The 22,840-nt window shown below is 37.7% G+C and overlaps 1 protein-coding gene across 1 annotated transcript in view; it reads right to left on the bottom strand.

Annotated features, from left to right (window-relative positions):
• Nucleotides 1-20,517, bottom strand: part of Ttc7 (tetratricopeptide repeat domain 7) — a 66,070-nt gene extending 45,553 nt beyond the window's left edge. Inside the window, exons 1-5 of the mRNA XM_083124949.1 lie at nucleotides 20,291-20,517; nucleotides 16,200-16,351; nucleotides 9,372-9,540; nucleotides 6,758-6,913; nucleotides 128-254 (exon numbers count right to left, since the gene is read on the bottom strand). Coding sequence (XP_082981075.1) covers nucleotides 128-254; nucleotides 6,758-6,913; nucleotides 9,372-9,540; nucleotides 16,200-16,351; nucleotides 20,291-20,414 — 728 coding nt within the window. The 5' untranslated portion in view covers nucleotides 20,415-20,517. The remainder of the gene's footprint in view (nucleotides 1-127; nucleotides 255-6,757; nucleotides 6,914-9,371; nucleotides 9,541-16,199; nucleotides 16,352-20,290) is intronic.
• Nucleotides 20,518-22,840: the final 2,323 nt, after the last annotated feature.

Below are 22,840 nucleotides of genomic sequence, written 5' to 3'. Positions count from 1 at the left end.
GTTAAGAAACATTCTGACTTGGGAATCGCGGAAAAATCATGAAACACTGAGGGGTGCCGTAAAACGAAAAAGTTTGGGAACCACTGCCTTATACCAATATGAACCGAAATGGTAGGATGTAAATTACCTATATCTATTAACAGCATTTTGTACTTTTCCTCCTTGAATGTGTAGAATGGGGGCCCTCTGCAGGGCTGTCTCAAGGACTGGTCCAATTTGCCTTTCTGGGCTTGGGGGTTGTGGAGAGTTGGAACCTGAAATAATCAGTGACGGTAAAATGTACATCTAGTTCGTACATGACAAAAGAACATAAGTATCATTTTCATTAATATAGGCATGTACCTACAGATAATTAATGAAGAAATGAATAAAAATTAGTAGGTGAACAAGTAATGAGTATATACTCCATTTCTGTATGAATAAAATCCACGTACACATAGCTTCGAACTTGAAGACTTCTCCAAATACACTGATATCTTTAAGACTACATACAAAGCAGCCATCCAGGCTTGGGTAAGCAAACACATTAAGTACACGCTTGGTTCCTGAGAAATCTTTTTCCTCCAGATCGAAGCAAGTTCTTGCTCCACAAGCAGGTTCTTAGCTCTTTAAATTCATGTGCTCCAAAAATTTGGGAAAAATTATAATCCTCAAATATGGGGCAACTGACATTTCAGAAAAGATTGTTATGGAATGTGGGTCATATTACTTGTCTTTTTTTCATTCTCTGAGAGTGAGTGAGTGAGTGAGTGAGTGAGTGAGAGAGAGAGAGTGTGAGTGTGAGTGTGTGTGTGTGTGAGAGAGAGAGAGAGAGAGAGAGAGAGAGAGAGAGAGAGAGAGAGAGAGAGAGAGAGAGAGAGAGAGAGAGAGAAAGCACATCTCTTTTTCTCTCTCTAACTTTCTCTTTATATCTTTATCTTTTCTTCCTTTGGGCCCTTCCACCTCGCTTTCTATACCCCCATATATTTGAGAGAGACAGAGAAAAGAAAAGGAAAACTCTTTTCCTTCTCCCCTTTTTGACCTTTCTTCATCAGAGAGAGAGTAGAGAGAGAAAGAAAATAAAGTGGAGGATCTCTCTCTCTCTCTTTCGACAGGGGTGTAAGAAGAAAGAAGAAGATGAAAAGAGAAACTTTCTTTCTTCTTCCAGGGGGCACAAAGGAAAGGAAGAGGGAGTTCCCTCCTTCCCTCACTCTCTCAGTAGAGAGAGAGAGGGAGAAAAGCCAATCCTCCCTTTCTTCTGAAAGAGAAAGAGTGAAAGACGAGAGAGAGGGGTTGTTGTTACTTTTCTCTCCCCTTTCTTCTTTCTTTCTAGAAAGAGAGAAAGTGGAGAGAAGAGAGAAAGTAAGATGTGAGAGAGAGAGAGAGAAAGGAGGGAGGTTGGTGAGGGTCATCTCTCTCTATTACTTCTCTGGACTCTAGAAAGTTATTTCCTTTCTACTTTTCTTTGAGAGAAGAAGGGGAGAGGGATTGGTGGACAATGCGGGAGGAGAGAGGGAGAAGAGGGAAAAGAGCCCCTCCCCTCCTCTGGAAAGGAAGAGAGATGGGAGAAGAGGAGAAGAGAAGGAGAACTTCCTCTTTTTCCTTCATGTGCTCTCTGCTTCTGTCTTTATTTCTCTCTCTTTCCTACAGCAAAAGAGGAGGTAAGTGCAGAGAGAGAGGAGGGGGGAAGAGAGAAAAGAAAGAAATTTCTTCCTTATCTCCCTCTTCTCCATTTTCATTCTTCTTCTTATTCTCTCCATCTCTCTCTCTTTCTTTCTCTCGCTCTTACTTTCTCTCTAATTTTTCCTATCTCTTTCTGGAGGGAAGGAAGGAGAAATGAGAGAAATAGAGAGGAAGAAAGAAGAGAAGGAAACTATCTCTCTCTCTCTATTGGTGCCAGGGGTGTCCTGGGAAAGGGCCTACACATCCCCTTTCCTTTTGGAGAGTGAGAGAGGGAAGAATTCACTTCTTCTTCTTCTTCCTTCATCAACCCTTTCCGGAGAACAGGATGAGGAAGAAGAAGAGAGGAGGAAAGGAAGAGAAGGAGAGAATGAGGGTCCATCCCCCTTATCAGAGAGAGAAGAGGGGAAAAGAGAAAAAGGAAATGAAAGCAGAGATTCTATTCTCCCCTCCTCCCTCTCTCTCTCCAGTATCTCTTACTCCTTCTTCTTCCCACCAAGAAGAAGGCAAGAAAGAGATCAGCTTCATCTTCTTTCTTCTTCGAGAGAGAAAGAGATTTCCCTTCTTGTTTCCTGCATTATTATACTTCGCTTCTTTCTCTCTTTCCTTCATCTCTCTCTGAGAAAGCAAGAAAAAGAAAGAAAGGGAAGAAAGATACTTTTCTTCCTTCTCTCCTCTCCCTCTTCTTTCTCCTCTCATATCTCTCGCTCCCTTTCTCTGATCTTCTTTTGTCTCCTTTTTATGAAGAGAAACAGTCTCATATCTCTCGCTCCCTTTCTCTGATCTTTTTTGTCTCCTTTTTATGAAGAGAAACAAAGTCTCATATCTCTCGCTCCCGTTCTCTCCTTTTCATGAAGAGAAACAAAGTCTCATATCTCTCGCTCCCTTTCTCTGATCTTCTTTTGTCTCCTTTTCATGAAGAGAAACAGTCTCATATCTCTCGTTCCCTTTCTCTGATCTTCTTTTGTCTCCTTTTCATGAAGAGAAACAAAGTCTCATATCTCTTGCTCCCTTTCTCTGATCTTCTCTTGTCTCCTTTTTATGAAGAGAAACAAAGTCTCATATCTCTCGCTCCCTTTCTCTGATCTTCTTTTGTCTCCTTTTTATGAAGAGAAACAAAGTCTCATATCTCTTGCTCCCTTTCTCTGATCTTCTCTTGTCTCCTTTTTATGAAGAGAAACAAAGTCTCATATCTCTCGCTCCCTTTCTCTGATCTTCTTTTGTCTCCTTTTCATGAAGAGAAACAGTCTCATATCTCTCGTTCCTTTCTCTGATCTTCTTTTGTCTCCTTTTCATGAAGAGAAACAAAGTCTCATATCTCTTGCTCCCTTTCTCTGATCTTCTCTTGTCTCCTTTTTATGAAGAGAAACAAAGTCTCATATCTCTCGCTCCCTTTCTCTGATCTTCTTTTGTCTCCTTTTCATGAAGAGAAACAAAGTCTCATATCTCTTGCTCCCTTTCTCTGATCTTCTCTTGTCTCCTTTTTATGAAGAGAAACAAAGTCTCATATCTCTCGCTCCCTTTCTCTGATCTTCTTTTGTCTCCTTTTTATGAAGAGAAACAAAGTCTCATATCTCTCGCTCCCTTTCTCTGATCTTCTTTTGTCTCCTTTTTATGAAGAGAAACAAAGAAAGATCTGAAAGAAGAGAGATGGGAGGGAGGTGACTTCTTATTTTCCTATCCTCTTTTCTCCTTACATTTCTTTCTCTTTCTAGAAAGAAAGAAAAAGTAAATCAGGAACTCTCTCTTAAAATCCAGGGTGTCTGGCAACCCTGCCCAATATATTAGCCTCGTGTGTTATTTTGAATGCACACAATTGTTCACCATAATCAATAAAAATAAATAGAAGTAATCAGAAGGTAAGTACCAAAACGCTATTAAAAAAATTACTAACTTATTTGCTAAAATAATTAATATCTTCAAATGCAGGAACGAATAAAAAATCACTCTGGGAACTATCTGAACATGATCTGATCATGACCAAGCTGCATCTGGAGCTTTTTGATGAATGAAGCAGTCAGCAGGCATGTACAAAACCACAACTGCGGTATTGCATCAAAAATATTTGCAAACAGTTCTTTCATTCTGAAAATGCCTCTTACATCAAAAATCCTACTTGAGCCATCAGTTTAAAAAAAAAAGAACAATTTCCTGTAAGGCTGAGTCGATATTACTGAGAACTGACACTGATGGCAATACTTTCAATGATTCCCATTCATATGGATAGACATTGTATCACCAAGTAGATCAGAATATTTTGACACAAGATGATGTTTATCACTTGTGCTGGAAATATGTTATTATTAGGGAATGGATTTTTAGGGGCTAAAAAAGAGGGATTTAGGACTTTATAAACTCAATTTTAAGACTTTTATGTGATTATAATAAATTAATAGGCATAATTATTAATTAATAATAATTTTATAAAATAACTGGCTTGAGATGCAATTTGTATATAAGAGTTACTATTTTTAGTAGGGATGGGCCGATATGAAATTTTGGCCGATACCGATAAAGTACTGATATATAATTTACCGATACCGATAACTGATATTCTACCGATCCGATATAAAACTAGAAATGGTTTTGAAGAACTCCTTAATAAATGTGTTTCAAGGTGACTGCAGTGAAAAAGAAATTGCATATTTAGACATTTACGTTTTTAGAAAATATGACGTGAGATTATCCATAAAAATTAAAACAAAATGGCAGAATATTGCACTAAATTATCAGATATTTATCAATATATCAGATTGGTAAAATAATCGGTAATTTTACCGATAAACCGATATGCCTATATTGGCCGATACCGATAGAGTACCGATTAATCGATCCCATCCCTAATTTTTAGTGCAATGAATACTATTATTTGATTATAAAAAAATATGTACAATTTGTCCAATGTAAAAACTTTATCATATTTTGAAGCACTGCATCACCACACCACATGCTTTTCAATGATCTCCGTGGTGAAGTTCTTCCAGTCATCCGTGAATGGGTGCTTGTACAGTCACGAACACTTCTAGACTGTAACAATCCCATTAACTTTCAGTGTGATAGTTACAACCCAGAAGTGTCCATCGAGAACCTTCTCTCTACGCCGGAGGAAGTTGTTGGTGCAAACTTCATAAATGCAATTGCTGCTGATTCCCAAGGCGGATTTGGTTCTCCCCGAGGCATAGTGGGACGTCGTCACCTTGCAAGGAAGAGGACGCAGGTTCAATATTCATTGGAGGAACATAGTGGTTCGGATCCCACATTAAACTGTAGGTCAAACTGGATCGCAGTGGTCTTCTCTCCTTGATGATCAACCTCTATAGTAGGGCAGTTGTAGTTTCCGGTGCAAACCCTCCCCTTTCACCTATCTGTTGTGTCAATGGGGAGAAATAGGTGACGTGATTGGTCACTTGCAGGGTTGCCTTTCCTACTCGTTACCGCAGACACCCAAAACAGCCAATCAGATGGAGGTATTCTTCGAATCTTTCTTTACACTGTTGGAAGACCAGGAATGATGCCGGATCTGTTTTAACAACTGAATAGTTTTGTAGCTAGGATTCCATCCCAAAACAGCCTGCATTTTTGTTTGGTATGCTGGGAAGTACAGAGTTTAACAATGGAGAATGCCTCACCCAGTCAGTTCACTTCACATTTTTCCAATTTCGTGATGCACGCTGGAAGATGGCGGAAATTTGCGCAGGCGTTCACAGCCCTTGCTGTTGCATTGCTCCTTTGGTCGCTCGAATTTGTTCAAGATCTCATAGTTCAAGGGTCTCCAACCTTTGTGGTTGAAATTAAGCGTCGTTCTTAATAAAGTTATTTTTCAAGTTAAGCGAATGGTTTAAAAGGTGTTTTTCAAGTTAAGCGAATGGTTTAAAAGGTGTTTTTCAAGTCAAAATAGTGCTTTTAGGCATTTATAGGAATTTATAGTTCATTTAGGCATTTTTAGGTCCTATAGAATCTCACCAGTAGAGGAGTATTGTGTACATGAAACTCAAAGATCTCTAAATAGCATATGTCTAGGATGTAGCAAAAAAAAAGTATGGACCTAGAGATTCATTTCCTAGTTATTATAACCATTTAATTTCTACACAGCACATTGATTGAATTTATAACAAGTTTCACAAACTTCGAATTTTCATCACCAGACCCAACAGAGTTGAAAGAAGAAATCTGCAATGTGAACTACACAGTTTGTTCAATGAGTTTTACAATGTTATCTGTTATACAGGATATTTATAAATTTTAATATATAGGTATTCCATTGGAACTATACCACATTAATCTCATAGTTTTCCTAATTTCACGTAAGAGATGATCAGAACATTAAAACTAGGACTGAGCCAATCTCAATGTATTGGTGTAGTCTGATACTAGTGGTATTGTTATCAGAAAATATCAACTGGAATTTATTTACTGACACCAGTCGATGCATTTCTGGCATTTTGATCTTTCACGGGGTGTGCAAAGCAGCGGCACACACTTTTGCAGTGTAATTATCCTGGAAACTATGAAAACTTTGAACTTCCCTTTTCATTTTGCACCAATTTTGCATGAAAACTGGATTTTGCGATTACATAACATGTACTTTAATATTCTGATGTAATTCTTGAATATTTTAAAGCAAAATTCTTGGTAAATTGATGCATATAATTGGAGTAGAATATTTCAAAATGCACTAATATTGATCAATATTTTGAAAAACTCTTAATTATTACAATATTCAAGTATCAGTATTGGTGGGAATTAATATGGTTATCAGTACAGCTCCAATTAAAACTTTTAATTGAAATCACAAAAAACATTTTTGCATAATATTAATAACAAAATAAGCATTTTGCATAATTTCCAGAATATTTAGACTTTATGAAAATGTTGTACGCCATTTTACTGGTTCCACATGTTACGTAAACTCCAGAAGAGAGTTGGTCGGTATCCATGTTTCAATTTCAACCAATACTGTCAACTTATATCATCACTATCGGTTCCATACTAATTTCTAATGATTGTTATGGTTAAGATTTAACAGAACATGCAGAGAAATTAGCTAAAAAGGAAGTGATGGTGAATGTATAATTACCTCTGTCAACTTTATAATCACCTGGCAAAGTCTGTGACTGCTGCATCTTGTCCTTCTCCTGCAGGTAGAGCAGGGTGAGATCCCCTGCCAGCTCAAAACACTGCACCACCTGAGTTTCCCATTCCACCTGCCTGTATTTTGATGATGACGATGGGGGTACTTTCTCTAAGCATAAACCTTGAATAAAAATACACGTGAATGATAATTATGGCAAAATTGAGGACATGAAAAATCTTTAATTCAAAGAAATATTAAGATGCTTCATTCATAATCGATTGATTGATTTGCTTTAATTAACTTTGCCTTTTGTGCCACTTTTGGCTAATTTGGGAACATGGGGATGAGTGATGATATAATGAAATTGATGAATGGACACTCACAAACATCCATGCAAGGCCAGGATTTGAACCCGGAACCCCTGGCATCGTAACATGATGTGCTAACCACTCTGCCACGGGCGCCGGTGCTTCATTCCTAAATAAAATGACAAATATTATTAAGGCTTAAGGTGGTAAAAATTAAAAATGTTGGAATGTTCATCTCCTGGATTACATAAAGGTACAGTGGCGTAACAATTAGGACAGTGCATGGCATGAGAAATGAAACTCCTGAATATGAGCTCTCACGAAACCTCAAAACACCTGGAAATAATATTGCTTTCATTAGGCCCCTCTAGTAGAAAGCATTTTCCTTAGCACTTATGCCATGACCTCAATGCTACCATGTAAATGTAATGTGAAAAGATGCCATGGCAGATTTCATGGCATTTCTCAAAGATAGAATGAGTCCTATTTCCGTAGCATTTTTCATAGCATAATCAATCAGAAGAGAGCTCTAGGTCACAAATGCAGATGTAATGGTGGTCGAGTGAGATGTAAACAATGTATCACTTCACATTTTTAAAAGCCGATAACTATTCAACCAAGAGGAATAACGTTTCCTATAAGCTGTCCAGTACAAATCAATGGCATTGCTTAAATATATACTTTATAGCATATACAGTATGCATAAAGGAAGAACATTTAGTTGTTACAATCGTCTAATGAAGTGCACTAACCATAGATGGTGTAACTGTGCACCTTTCATGCTGTAAACATTATACATCACACCCGCAAAAGTTAACCGGAATGTTACATGCAGTGGTGGTGATTGGGTTCCAAAACCAGGGGGACAAAGTGCCAAAACTGGGGGGAGGGGCAAAGACAGTGGTTACATGAAATGTTTTTGTGTAAAGTACTATCTGCTGTACGATTTTTGGAAGCATTTACGTAGCATAAAAGTTAAAGGAAATGATTCTGTTTAAAGGGGGCCTTACTGCATACCCAGTAAACTGGCTTCCTCATACATCGTAAAGGGTTTTCCAATAAAAATGATATGATTTTGAAATGAACTGGCAACTATGCTTCAAATGTTTATTACTGTCACTAGTTGTCATTTGTGTTTAGTATACTGTGACAATTCATCATGGCTAAATAAATGATTCAAGAACATTTGGTTATTATCCAAAAAAAATATGAAAATATGCCTTCTTTTGAAACTTGAAACTGATCATAAATTTGGCCAAAAAATTATCTTCTAGATGAAGCTCATTTCTGGTTAATTGGATATGTTAAGAAACAAAATTGTCATTTTTGGTGTGAAAACAATCCACAAGAGATTCACGAGAAGCCCTTGCATCAGCAAAAGGTCACTCTATGGTGTGTTTTATGGCATGGTGGCAGCATCAGACCATTTTTTCTTCCAAAACACGGTAGGGGATGCAGTTACAGTGACTGGTACAGATGTTTTGTGGCCAAATTTAGATGAAATTAATTTGGAGGACATGTGGTTAAAACAAGATGGTGCCACATGTCACACTGCTAATGCTACTATCGACATATTGCAAGAACAGTTTGGTGAAAGGATAATTTCAGGAAATGCAACTGTTTATTGGCCTCCAAGAAGTTGTGATTTAACTCCTTTAGATTGCTTTTTGTGGGGTTATTTGAAATCTATAGTCCATGCAAACAGACCACAAACCCTTGATGCATTAAGATTGAACATCGAACACTGCATTTGTGACATTAGTCCAAGTTATTGCACAAAACCATCAAAAATTGGGTTCATCGAATTCACTCATGTGCACGAAGTCGAGGTGGACACTTAAATAATGTGTTATTCAAAACATAATGTAATAAACAATGCTTCAAAATAATATAAAAAGTTTGGTTGTATCTGAAATAGTTTTAAATTTATTTCATTATAAAATCATATCATTGTTATTGGAAGACCCTATATTATCAAAGGAACACACACTGCAACCTGGCACATTGCAATATGGAGTGCCAAACTGCGAGCCAACCATAAACTTTACAGCAACGTGATACCACTTCTACTCAAAATGACATCAACCAAGTCAATAGTGAAACTGAGCCTCTCGAATAAAAAAGGTTTTACGAAAGAATAATGGAAAGTGGGCCCTTTCCACCAGGTATACTAGCAAAGTTTCCACACAAAACAAAAATGACATGTTTAAAACACACTCCAGGGCTGTGATTAGCATTAAGCGGTTACATTCTCAATACTAATTGATACCCACTGATAGTGATATATCACTATGAGTACAGACACAACCCCAGCACTTAACTATAGCTACCTTTGATAGCGTATGACTCTGCCACAATCCGTAGACTCCTGCTTGGCAATTGTTTTTCTGTGAGCGAGTGTAATTCTGCCTTATTGTAGCTATTTAAAGACTCCTCATACATTCCCATTGCATAATGAAGCTTTCCCAGCAGCAGGTAAGCATCGAGAGCGACACCAACCTAAAAAGAAGAAACACAATACAGTATTAAATATAATCCCCATGTAGCATGGGATCATGGAAGAATAGTCAGGAAATTCACCAAAGAAACAATACAAAGAACAACACCAAGGGAGGAGTTTTTCTTTGTTTTGACAACTGTGGAAGATTTTCTTCCCCACTCTAATTTCGTAACTACACCATCGACTCCCATCAAAGCTGTTTTCTGGCTTTTGAGACATAATCCTGCTACTACTTCCTTTCAAGTAGCTCCCAAATTGTCCTCATGATGCTCCGCCAATGCTGAAATTGGGGGGGCTCCCACTGGGAATCAAACCCAGGACCACTTACACCAAAGGTGGGAGTACTAACCGTTTGACAATGCGTGAGCCCATTGAAACTATATAAAGAAATGAAAATCGGACATTCATAAAATGTACTAATTTTCTCCCTTGTATGCTTTATACATACAAAAACATATTATGTTAATTGATTATCATCATAGGTGATGATGTGCCACTATGGTTCACCTCACACGAGGAAGTGACTGACAACTAAAGTGCTACACACTAATTATTTCAAAATTATGAGCTCTGTTCAATCTCATTCTGAAAATATGAACCTTTTTTGTGTCAAAAATACTCTTCTAGTACGATTTGAAAAAAACAGCCTGATAAAATCTAGCGTGACTTGTAGTGTTTTAATTATTTGCGTAACTAAAAACTCAATCAAGTCTCTTTTGACAAGTTTTCTCAAAATGTTGAATGTTACAAGTATTTAAAGCAATAATTTAGTTTTCTGAAAAAAATCACTTTTTAACTTTTTTCTGAAAAACGCTCTCATGGTGAAAAATAGGCTGGATCTAACCAGATCAACCCCAATTTCTGTTAATTTTTTTTTGGTAATATCAACACCCCTTATAGTCCAGGGGTATATGTCAATATTTCTATAGTCTGTGGGTTTTTGAACGAAGGGAATATATGACTACCGGTAATATGTTGCTAGTGTGGTACACAATAACATACTAGCAGGTGTTTTGCCCGCAATTGTGGCAGAAGGCCTGTGTGACGTCATAAAACCAAGATGGCTACCACATCAGGCACCAACTACGAAATTCTATCATAACTCCTTTAATAGTGGCTTTGGATTTTTTTTATACATACATGTTTTATTCAGAATTGAAAAAGGAACACAATTGATTCTTACAGGTTTTTTTTTTATATATATATATATATATCTCTCGCACTGTTATGGAGATACGTGGGCGTACCCAAAAGAAACTGAACTAATTTTTTTGTGAACTTATTCACAATTTAAGTACAAACCTTCAATCCCCTTCAAAGTACTCTCCACTTGCATTAAGACACTTGTCCAATCTTTGATTCCATTTTTCAAAACATTTTTTAAAGTCACCTTTTGTGATGCGTGACAGCGCCTCCATCATTTTTTTCTTCACCTCAGCAACATCAGCAAAACTCTATCCTTTCATGTCTCATTTCATTCTAGGAAACAAAAAAAAAAAGTCGCACGGGGCAAGGTCGGTGAGTATGAGGGGAGAGGAACAGGGATCATACCATTTTTGGTTAAGAATTGTCGTAGAGACAGGGCTGTGTGAGCCGGGGCATTGTCATGATGGAAAAAAAGGTCACCCGACTGCCACAAATCGGGCCGCTTCCGCCACACACTGTTGCGCAATCGTTTCAAAACTTCCAAGTAGAAAGCCTGGTTAAGTGGTAGAGCAGCCACAGGCTGAACTTCGCCCATGAATAAAGAATTTCTAATTTCTAACTGTCTGACCCTGCGGAACAAACTCTGAATGGACGACTCCTCTCACATCAAAAAAACAAAGCAGCATTGTTTTAATGTTTGATTTCACCTGACGAGCTTTCTTGGGGCGCGGCAAACTTGAAGTCTTCCACTGGCTTGATTGTTGCTTCGATTTGGGATCGTAAGCATAGCACCACGTTTCGTCACCTGTGGTAATTTTTGAAAAAAAAAGTTTGCATCATTTTGGGACTCTTCTTTCAAAGCACGGCATGCTTCCACGCGATCCTTGTTTTTGTTCAACAGTCTTGGCACGAATTTGGCAGCCACCCTTTTCATTCCCAAATCGTCTGTCAAAATTCGCTGCACTGAACTCCAAGTCACTCCCGACAGCTCCACAATTTGTTCAATGGTCCGTCGTCGATCTTCGTTGATGATTTCACGAATTTTTTCAACATTGTCATGTGTTCGGGCCATGGAAGGACGACCAGAACGAGGTTTGTCATCAATTGACATTTCACCATTTTTGAAACGGGAAAACCACTCAAACACTTGAGTTTTCCAAAAAGCATCGTCCTTGTAAACCGTTTTTAACATTTCAAGAATTTCTGTTCCACTCTTTCCGAGCAAAAAGCAGAATTTCACCGCCGCACCCTGTTCCCGAAAATCAGCCATTGCAAAAATGATGATCACACAAACAGCTGTCACTCTAAACTCCGCCGAAACGTGTCCTGACCTGCTTCAGCGACGGCACTCTGCTTACGGTCTCAGGAAGGTTCGCTCTATGTGCTCCTAGTGGCAAAATGCGGTACTACAAAAGCTCTGCCCACCACAAAATTAATTCGGTTTCTTCTGGGTACGCCCACGTATATCTAGTGAAACTATTTCGTGCCCTTTTCTGCAAGGATTCTATGCATATTATACACTTTACTCTTTAACCACCTTGTAAATACATTGTTGCAAGGTTGTGTAGCTGTTAGAGGCAACTTCACCCTATACAGACCTCTTTTTTTCGTCAAGGAAATATCTTCTATTTTCTTATTTTTTCCATTTGTCTTTGCACTAAAAAACAATTGTTAATTGCATGCATTCTACTCGATTGTATAACATATAACGTTCTGATTAATTTTCACTATGTTTTATGCAGTTCTTTCACTTTATTAATAAAACCTTTTCTCATATATTTGCTATGCTTAACTTTTGGACACTACTGTAGTTTTAAAAATTATAATAATATTTTACACTTGTTATTTATTAACAGAAAATGCCTCTGGAAAAATCTGATAAACAAACTCTAAATCAGGTTATGGACAGTGTTTCATGTGCAGAACCTCCAAGGTGGCCATCTTGGATTTCGGACATCATGTATGGTTTCTGACACATTGCAATACATGATTGCATGCCTCGAAATGAAAGCATCCTCCATACACATGTCTTCCCTTCGTGTAAAAACCCAACAAACTTACAAATGGTAAAAATTACTCCTAAAGGAGTTAAGGAGATAGGGTTGGTTTTGTTTGTTAGTGTCTACAGAGGCAGCCATCTTGGATGTATGATGTCACACAGGCAATACGTCACAATAGTAGACATCAACAAAATATCAGATGCAGTAATTTCCCCCTTTATATGCCAGAATGTCAAGCAAAGTGTAAAATATGCTTAGAATAATAATAATAATAATTATATTTAATTAAATTAAAATATTAATTAAATATAAGTTAATTAATATTGTATTGTTGTTATTACGTGAATAGGTAAAAGATAGTAAAAGAATAGAGATATAACAGCATCTAGCTTGCATGTAGTTAAGATCGCCAAGATTTGCATAAAAACAACTGCTCTGGCAAGGAATTTAATGTCGAATAGAAAAATAATTGAATATTTATTGAATAACAAACAAAAGTTAGATCCAATTAACGAAAAGTAAAGTTTCTGATTAATATTTTATGGATATTATCATTAGTTATGTGCATAAATCTTTGGAACCTTTCAAAGCCGTATGAGCCAAATTCCTTGCCTTCCAATAAGTTCAGCGGAAGTAACCATCGATTATATAACAAATGCTAAACAATTATATTTTGATTATTTACTTTTACTTCTTGGTAAGTCTTTCGGGGAAGTGTCCGGACCCCCTCCTAAATACATCCTTGATACTTAAATTGAATGTGAAGGCATGGGAAATATTCTATTTTAGAACAGCACACACGAATGTCCTGTTATTTAATGCAAAATTTGCATAACTATTTTTTACTTTCTTTTTCTTAGAATTTATGTTTTTTAAAACAGATTTTAAAACCAGATAAAAATTCTGAAACATATATAGCTCTGGAATTTGTTCTGGGCTTATTTGAATTTAACGGAATGGAAAATTAGGAGTTCAAAATGTGAAAATTGTGAACAAAGATACATCTACTTATTTTAATGCAGGTTGAGATTAAAGGGGGTGAGGAGGATCTTGAGCCACCCCAACCAGCAATAATCATCTCCCACCCAGCGGATATAGAAACCACATTATTGAATATATCATACTTATAGAGTTCCACTTCAGTTCATTCTAATTTTAAATTCCCATAGCTACGCATAAAAATATTTTTAAACAATTTATGGCAGATGTGTACCACATCCAATGTCTTTTAGAAGCCAAGGATTTGGTATTTACTCAGACATCTGTAAGGCGTTGTATTAAAAAAAATATTAAAAAACTGAGTTGAGATGGTTCCCGATCAACTCGTAAAAAGTCTAACTTTGAAATATTTGTGAAACATTTGACAAAGCATTTATTTGTTATATAATTAGCTGTACCTAATGACACTCTTCAAGCACTGAAAGTACTATCATTACATATACAAAACCGAAATCCTTCAGATGTCAGAGGAAGCAAGGAAAGGCATATGCTCAAAAGGTTTTTAATTTTTAGTTTCAATCTTTGGAGGACAATATGAAGAACCGCCCAAGGTTTATTTTAGTTTAGAGTAGTATTAAATGCAGATACATGCGTGTGTTTTAGGATGACATGTCAATTTCTCGTTTATGTGAAAAGGTAAACTTTAATGTAAGCAAAAACATGTGCACGTCACAGTTAAAGGTTTTCGCATCTACAAAGAAAATCCAAAACACATTCCCACATTGCCGGCCTCCGTGGTGGAGGGGTTAGCATAGCGCACTTTGAAGCCAGAGGTCCCAGGTTGAGCATGTGAGTGTTCATCAATTTCATCATATCATCACCCATCCTCATCTTTGCGATTAGCCAAAAGTGGCAGAAATGCGAAGTAAAATAAACCAAATAAATCAAACATTCCCATCTCACTCAAAGACCTTGCGAATCCAATCCAAAATCTACCAATAGAACATGCAGTGAGTTTAATTTATCTTGTGCATTCATCTGACTAACGTAATTTTCTTACAGTTTAACTTTAGGGTATAACTTAAAATGGCGTTGTGTTTGTGTTGCATTCGATACCAAAATTAGATTTTAAGTAATTAATGTCCAATTATAAGTATACCTAATACATAGGTAAAAATAATTCCCTCCCCCCTCCTCTGATAATATCGCAAATTGAACCCTGTTTAAATGTCTAGGAAAAATTTCATTTCACCTAGGAATGATATCGCGATGCGACGAGTCTAGAATTGTCACAGCCTCATCTCGTCTCCTGTGCGGCGAGGTCCTTCTCGTTCATGTTTGTGTTTATTTTTGTTTCGGTTTCCACTCGGAAGTCATTCAAACTTATTATAGATTCACTTCATGCTCAGATAGGCTAATCGGGACTCAATTTTCAAAATCTCTTAATATATAGTTGGTTTAAGTATAGTTTTCCGAACACCCTCTTACAAAGTTATGATAAATATGGGTGAGGTACAGCAGTACATTGTACCCCCAAGTTGGTCTGTAGTGTCTCATCTCGTTCGTGTAAGTATTTTGTTTTGGAAAATTACATTTTAAATATTCAAAAGAAAATGGGATCAGTCATATACTCTTGTGATGAAGATTTGTATCTTATCTTCGAATTGACGCCACCACTTCTTTAGAAAAGTGTACCCCCCCTCCTCTTTATGCAAAGAAGCATTCGCCTGCAGCGTGATTGTCTGAGAGCAAATCTGATTCCATCGTTCCACACACATTTTAAACAATTTTCATCTCCTTATAGAGGTTTCCAAGAACTAACTAGTAGCAACCACAACCACAATGTAGTAGAATAAGTTTATGGTGTGAATTTCTGTGGTAACGAAGATAATGTTTAGGCCTATAAGTTATAAACAATATACAGTAGACTCGCAATTATCAGAGTTAATTGGGACCAAGATTACCTCGGATACAGAAAAACTCTGATAATACGGAGATAATGTGCTAATAGGTCGTAAATGACGAAACAACACTTAAAACTGTATAGCAATTATTCATTACTAGTATAACATAAATGAGAAGATTACTTTTTCTGATTAGAATAGGCCTACACACACTTAAACACCACCGTAACAATCCGATACACCGATCATGTAACGAACATGTGCTGCGCGGATGGTGACTTGACTCCATAAACAAACAGGAGGTTGCGTTATGAAGCCAACCACTCCCTCGGTTAACCCGGAGCCACGGTTAATCAGGACTCTGTCACTCGCGAGTCTACTGTACACTCTTTTTATTGGGTGAACTTAAAATAGGTTATTTCAACTTGCATCTGCTGTCAAATTAGCAAGGGGTGTACAACTCGATTTACAGATTTAGGGGGGGTACAGTACCCCCTTCAAAAATTTAAGGGGGTACAATGTACCCCTGTAACCCCCCCGTTCCAGCGCCACTGTTCCCTTCATTCAAAAACCCACGGGATTACAAATGCCCCTGGACTATTATGACAAGAACTGCAAAATACAGACAGTAAAACTAAACATATAGAAGAAATGTGATTAACACATTACCTTGACTCCCTGCTCACTTGCAGCATAATTAAGGATTTTTTTAGCTTCTATTAAGCCATTTCTAGCCTTGCTGATGTTAGCCTCTATAGGTGGAATATCTTCCAAAAAGGCTTCCAACTTTCCCTCCCCAATCAGAAAATTGGCAAGACATTCTGAAATAAACAAATTCATTTAAAGATGCAAACTTAACCGCCTGTATTATACCTGTCTGGAAAAGAAACAAAAACAAATTGCATGAATCATACTAAAGCTGAAACTATTAGTTATTATTAAACTTGCATAACATGAACCATAATTTACAGGAAATAAGTAGTTAAAACATGAGAATACTTTATAGCTTCTGGAGTTTGTTTGTTTAAAGTTCACTTCATTCACAGATTGGTTAATCAGGACTGCACCTACAGTTTAAAGTGAGATCCGAACCACTGTGTCCCTTCACCAGGAATCGAATCTGGGATCACTTGATTATAAGGTGAGGATGTTACCACTATGCCATCAGGGAGGCCCATCAAAGCTTGTTGAATATTTTATAAACAGATATATATGAATTCAGCTCAAGAGACCAACATAAGTTCCGGTACTTGTTTACTATCCTTCGGACACATTTATTTATTTTTACAGAAGAAACTACTTACCGTAATAAGTTCCTGTAGCATTGTCGAACATCGGGAAGGTGTTTTGTGTTATGTGGGAATGTTTCATAGCTGAAATTGATGTTGTTTGTTGAAAATTAATTCTCCGTCGGAGAATAGATAGCCCCACGAACCATTGGCACGTGGATAGGTTAGTTCTGATAGGTTAGGAAACATAGTTAAAATTTGGTGTCGTGTTAGTATCAGGATCTAGAAATTGGAAATAATTGCGAACCATTGGCACGTAGTTAGGTTAGTTCGTCTCAGGCAAGCGAAAAGGCCTATCAGAAAGATGTACTGGTAATGTGAAAAATTGCAATTAATTTCATCAAAACAACGTTGATACACCTTCAGGAATGTTCCGCGAAGCAGATACGTAAGTACGAATGTCAAAAATTGACGTAACGAAAAAATTAGAGGTGTTCGAAGGATAGTAAATTTTTACCATAAATATATGTATTTCTGCATATAAAGGAAAACGTGCAATAAAAATTTGATAAAATCATTCTTCAATCTGTACAATTCCAGAGTGGTGAGATGTTCAAATTAGGGATGGCCAAACGGATCCGGATCCGAATAATCCGAATCCATTCGGATCCAAAAGTAACGGATCTGGATCCGGATCCGAAAATTTCGGATCCGGATCCGGGTCTGAAAGTTTCGGATCTGGATCCGAGAGTTCCGGATCCGAGAGTTTCGTATCTCAATCCCATTATAATATTACCATACCTTAAAAGGTATTATGATCTTCGATTACAAAGAAATTTTTCATTAATTAGTCCTACAAGAATTTCTTTCAAGTGTTGTTCCTAAAATACTTTGCTACGCATCGGCTAACACACTCGTGCACAAAAATAATCTTACCTGTTTAACATAAAATGTCAGAGGTGATTTTGTAAATGCCATTGAAACGAATATGTATTCATTCAAATGTATTGGAAATGAAAACACACATAAATGTGAGACATTCCATTCCAGTATGAAACCTTTAACACATATAACAAGATAGAAATGTTATACAAAAATTATACAATTGTTCTACAGTTACAGTTTTACAAATTAAAATAAAACATTATAATATATGCACTGTTATATAATTACAAAGTGTAAGACTAACAAGGGAGGTTATCTAAGTGTCCCCATCAGCTTTCCATGAAACTTCGCAGGTGTATAGTGGGGCCCAAAGGAAGAAATACGTGTCTTTTTGTTTCAGCTAAAAAACGGTTTTAGGGGGCAAAACCCCCTCAAATGTCAAGATGAGGACAAATTGAAGTGAGGATCTGACCCCTGTGTCCCCCTCCGATTTCCATGATACTTGGCAGGTGTGTGTATAAACGGGCCCAAATGAAGAAATACGTGTTTTTTTTTTGTTTCGGCTAAAAAACTGTTTTAGCGGGCAGCCTCCCCCCTCAAATGTCAATATGAGGACAAATTTAAGTGTGCATTTGACCTATGTGTCCCCCTCCGATTTCCATGAAACTTGGCAAGTGTATAGTGGGGCCCAATGGAAGAAATACGTGTTTTTTTTTTTGTTTCAGCTAAAAACTGTTTTAGGGGGCAAAACCCACTCAATTGTCAAGATGAGGACAAATTGAAGTGGGGATCTGACCCCTGTGTCCCCCTCCGAATTTCATGCAACTTCGCAGGTGTATAGAAGGGCCCAAAGGAAGAAATACGTGTTTTTTTGTTTCGGCTAAAAAAAATTTAGGGGGCAAAACCCACCTCAAATGTCAAGATGAGGACAAATTGACGTGGGGATCATCTGACCCCTGTGTCCCCCTCCGATTCCCATGAAATTTGACAGGTGTATAGAGAGGCCCTATGCCCCCTGTTTCTTCCTATGCCATATTTACGTTTCTTCCTATGCCATATTTACGTGGTTTCGGGGTCAGATCCCCACTTCAAGTTCTCCTCATCTTGCCATTTGAGGGGAGGGGGCTCTATACACCTGCCAAGTTTCATGGAAATCGGAGGGGGAGACTTAGACCTCCCTTGTAAGTGTATTAATTAATTACAAATCGCCAACGCGCGCACACACACTATATATATATGTGTATGTATGTATATTATATATATATATATATATATATATATATATATATAGCAGGTAAGAATATGTTTGTTATAAGCACATTCTTACTTTCCAAAGAAGCGCATGTGGGATGGCAAAACGGATCCGGATCCGAAAGTTTTGGATCCGGATCCGGATCTGAAAGTACCGGATCCGGATCCGAAAAAATTTAGGATCCGGAACCAACCGGATCCGCTAGGATCCGGATCTGGCCATCCCTAGTTCAAATCTGAAAGAAAAAAAAGAAAAGGAAAGTACTCCCCTGTACTTAGCACCATGCCATGAAGGTGTATAGGGGGTAACACCCCACACTTTTTTGATCCGGTCGTGAGTGGGGGTGATGTGATCAGCATCACATGCCTTTGGATAGAGACTGTTGCTGGTACAGTGGGATCCATGAGTATTACCACACAAACTGTCCATGACTATTTTCATTAATTTTATTCTCACATCCTACATCACTATTTTCATTAATTTTTCTCTCACATCATATGTGCTTTTAAGTGATGGATCTTTATGTGTGCTGGTACAGAAGTTGTCAACAACTTGTTTTGAGTTTTCTTTTAATTCTTGAAGCTCTTATTGTGTCAAATAAAGTGCACAAACATGGCGATGGACAATTTGCATGGTAGTACTCATGGATCCCACTGTACCATGTCATGTCATGTGAATGAGTATTGCTTAACTAAATTGGTAGTGATTGCTGCTACAGCCTTTTCAAGTATTCCCATTGGCTGGTAGCTTTTTGGTGTAGAAAATAATCTCTGGTGGTTAGGTTAGTTGGGTTTGGTTCTTTTAGAAGACAACAAAAATGGTTGTAACTAAATGCTCTTGTTGTTAGGTTAGACAGTTAAGGTTGTTATGAAGGTTACTATGAGGCAGCTTGCATGTTATTTAACTTGAGGGCAGTGATTGAAATAATGCAAGGACTGCATAAAATGTCAAAATTTAACGTAAGTAGTGAAAATAACGTGATCTTTAGGAATATATCTGAACACCCACTTCAGTAGGTGCTACAGGAAGTTTTGATATTACCTAAACACTAAACCTTTTTTGGCAAACAAACATTTTTCGAAAATTGAAGGAGGGGCTCACGTATACTGGAACTGGGTTAGACATTAGACTCCTAGATTTACTGAGAAACTCTCCATAACATCTCAAGTTTCTTTTGTTGCGTTGAACAGTTTATTTACATATCAACATCTTTCCAGTGATATTTCTCTACTTACGTGACACAAGTACATGATGTACAATTATAATCCTAACCTGCGGGATAATATGGATTATTGGTAAACTACAACAACGGAGGTAATTACATGCGTTTACAACTGAATTAGCCTCTTTCCACACATGACGTTGCAGGTTACTACATTAAACCATTTACTTACCGTAATTTGGTGACCTTGTCTTAAGCTGCTCAGCCAATTCTATCTCTTTCCTCCAATTGCTCTCTTCTCTGGTTCTTTCTATTTCTGTTTCAATACGAACATTGCCTTTTCCTTTCCCTGTCATGGTTATTGGGAAATAAGTTAACACACGATCCTACAGATCACAACATCCTCTCAAAATCTTCCCTTCTTGCTCCATTAGCTACATCAGCTGACGTAAGGAAACAAACTGTGAAGCAGAAGCACAGGATATATGATCTATATATGAGCACAGTATATGGATGTGCCGACCCAGCCTTTGCATGCATCTTCTCTTCACTTCAAGGCACAGATTGCTTCAAGGTTTTCGGTGTTCCCTTTACAGCGTAAACATAGAAAAGTTAGGGAATAGAAGTGGAAGCTACATTTAAACCTCGCTGCGTTTTGAAATTGCATTTCCATCGGTGGCCAGTAGATGGCGCGGCCGTCTTCTTTTGCTGCTCGCAATAAATAGGGGGGGAGATTCATTGTCCCACTGGAGTGTCCTTCACCACAGAAAGGACAGGGTTGGGTTGTGAAACAGGTTTTCTGAAAACGAGGGGGGAATATATGTCTTTTTCTGATTTCATGCAGTTCGTGAATTTACGGAATGAGGACTTTGCCAGGCAGCTACATACCCTACCAGGGCGCGAAATCATTGAAGATTGATTTTTTTTTTCAGGGGTTGGGGCGCAAGAAGATTGTGGTCTACACAGACATACACAAACTATACATATATATTATGTATGTGCATGAAACTTTTCAAATTTTCTACCAAGCAACTGACAAGAAAGAGCCTATATGATTAATATTTATAATGTTATTAAATATAAAAGTAAATTACTAAACATGTAAAAATACATTAGTATTTAATACATATAAGGGAATTTATTTGATATTTTTTATGTATCAGATATTTATAACTGCCTTCTCGATTGCGCCGTGAATACGTTTTCGCCTTGCAATCAAGGAGTCCCGGGTTCGATACCTGGTGGAGGCACATAGTGGTTCGGATCCCACTTTAAACTATCGTTTGATTGACTTGTTATTGATTTTTAGTTTTGGTTATTATGTATAGGTTTTCTACCTACCTATGGGTGATCGCGGCGATAGGGTTGAAATAAAACATTATCTCTTATGCCTTTAGAATCGGTTTGGATGGAAGAGGGAAGGGTGCGTGGTATTCGCATTAACACAAGGTTAGTCGAGCAACTGTGCAGAATAAGGTTGACTAACAATGGCAGTGACCCTAAAGTATCCAAAGTAAACATATATTGCTTAAATATGTCTGCATTATACAGTGACTCAACTACAGGGGGGACAGGGGCTAATGCGAGCAATTACCCCTTCGATTTCAAATGTTATGCAAATAAAAATTCATTTTGTAAAATTTTCTTGCTTGTTTCGCTCGCATTATCTGCTATTCTTGTTTTCATCAAGTTCAGAAGGGCGGCGGGAGCCAGCCATTGGGCACGAATGATCTAAAAAAAGTTGTGAAAGAGAGAATGCCATGGCGTCCAGGGAAATTAATTGCGCACTAATAAATCAATATTGTTTTCAATTGCACAAATTGGATCTAAAAATTTTTGAGGTATCTATCTGCATTTTTCCGGACCTTCTCATCGGACTAAAATGTATGATATAAAGTAATCCCCTCACATTAGCCTTCTAATACTAATAGTAACTAATGTATTCAACAATGTGCTCATTTCTGTTTTGGGGGTTGAACTGGACCTCTGGATTTCCAGTGTTAACCCAGCATCACAAGTTCAATTGAAATCTAGTAGAAGGAAATATGGCGGAACTCCAGCCTTGAAAGACGAGTAATAGGGCGGTGATGGGACTTCATTCACTGAAAATTCGTCACTCAATGAAAGTCGATCGGAAAGACTGAATTCCGAAAAGGATTTCAATTTTAATAATAGTGGACATTATTAATAATAATTTCAACAATAGCATTTCTTTTCGATATATTTCATGAAACAAGACCTTTTTATATTAATAATAGATCATCAGTGCGGGAGTTGTAGGTGTGGAGAAGGAGTGCAGAGGGGTGCTTTTCCCCCAGTTATGTACATTTCCATTAACCATCCCCTCCTGCTAGGATAATTTGCATAAGCATCCCCCACTTCTTCATTGTCTCCATGCTGATCTACACAAAGACCCTCCTCGACAAAGAGGCATCCTGGATGGCGCAGTGGTAGCGTCGTCGCCTTGTAATCAAGGGATCCCAGGTTCGATACCCGGTGGAGGCACAAGTGGTTCGGATCCCACTTTAAACTGTAGGTCCACTCCCGATTAGCCTTACTGTGCATAAAGTGGACTTAAAACACCAAATCAATCCAATACTCCTCGACCAAGCATACCAGCTATAGGAGTATCCACTTCGAGCACTGTAGATCATAAAATAAAAACACACTGGAAAGAAGGAAATGTCCACAGAATTTCAATATGGAAGAAAAATGAACTTCACAAAATGCCCCCAAATAATGGTAACATTTAACCCATACGCTGTGAACCCTTAGGGCAAAG

The sequence above is a fragment of the Lepisma saccharinum genome, chromosome 7, assembly GCF_977018435.1.
Source record: "Lepisma saccharinum chromosome 7, izLepSacc3.1, whole genome shotgun sequence".
NCBI classification, from domain to species: domain Eukaryota; kingdom Metazoa; phylum Arthropoda; class Insecta; order Zygentoma; family Lepismatidae; genus Lepisma; species Lepisma saccharinum.
This window is presented reverse-complemented; position numbering and strand designations above follow the sequence as displayed.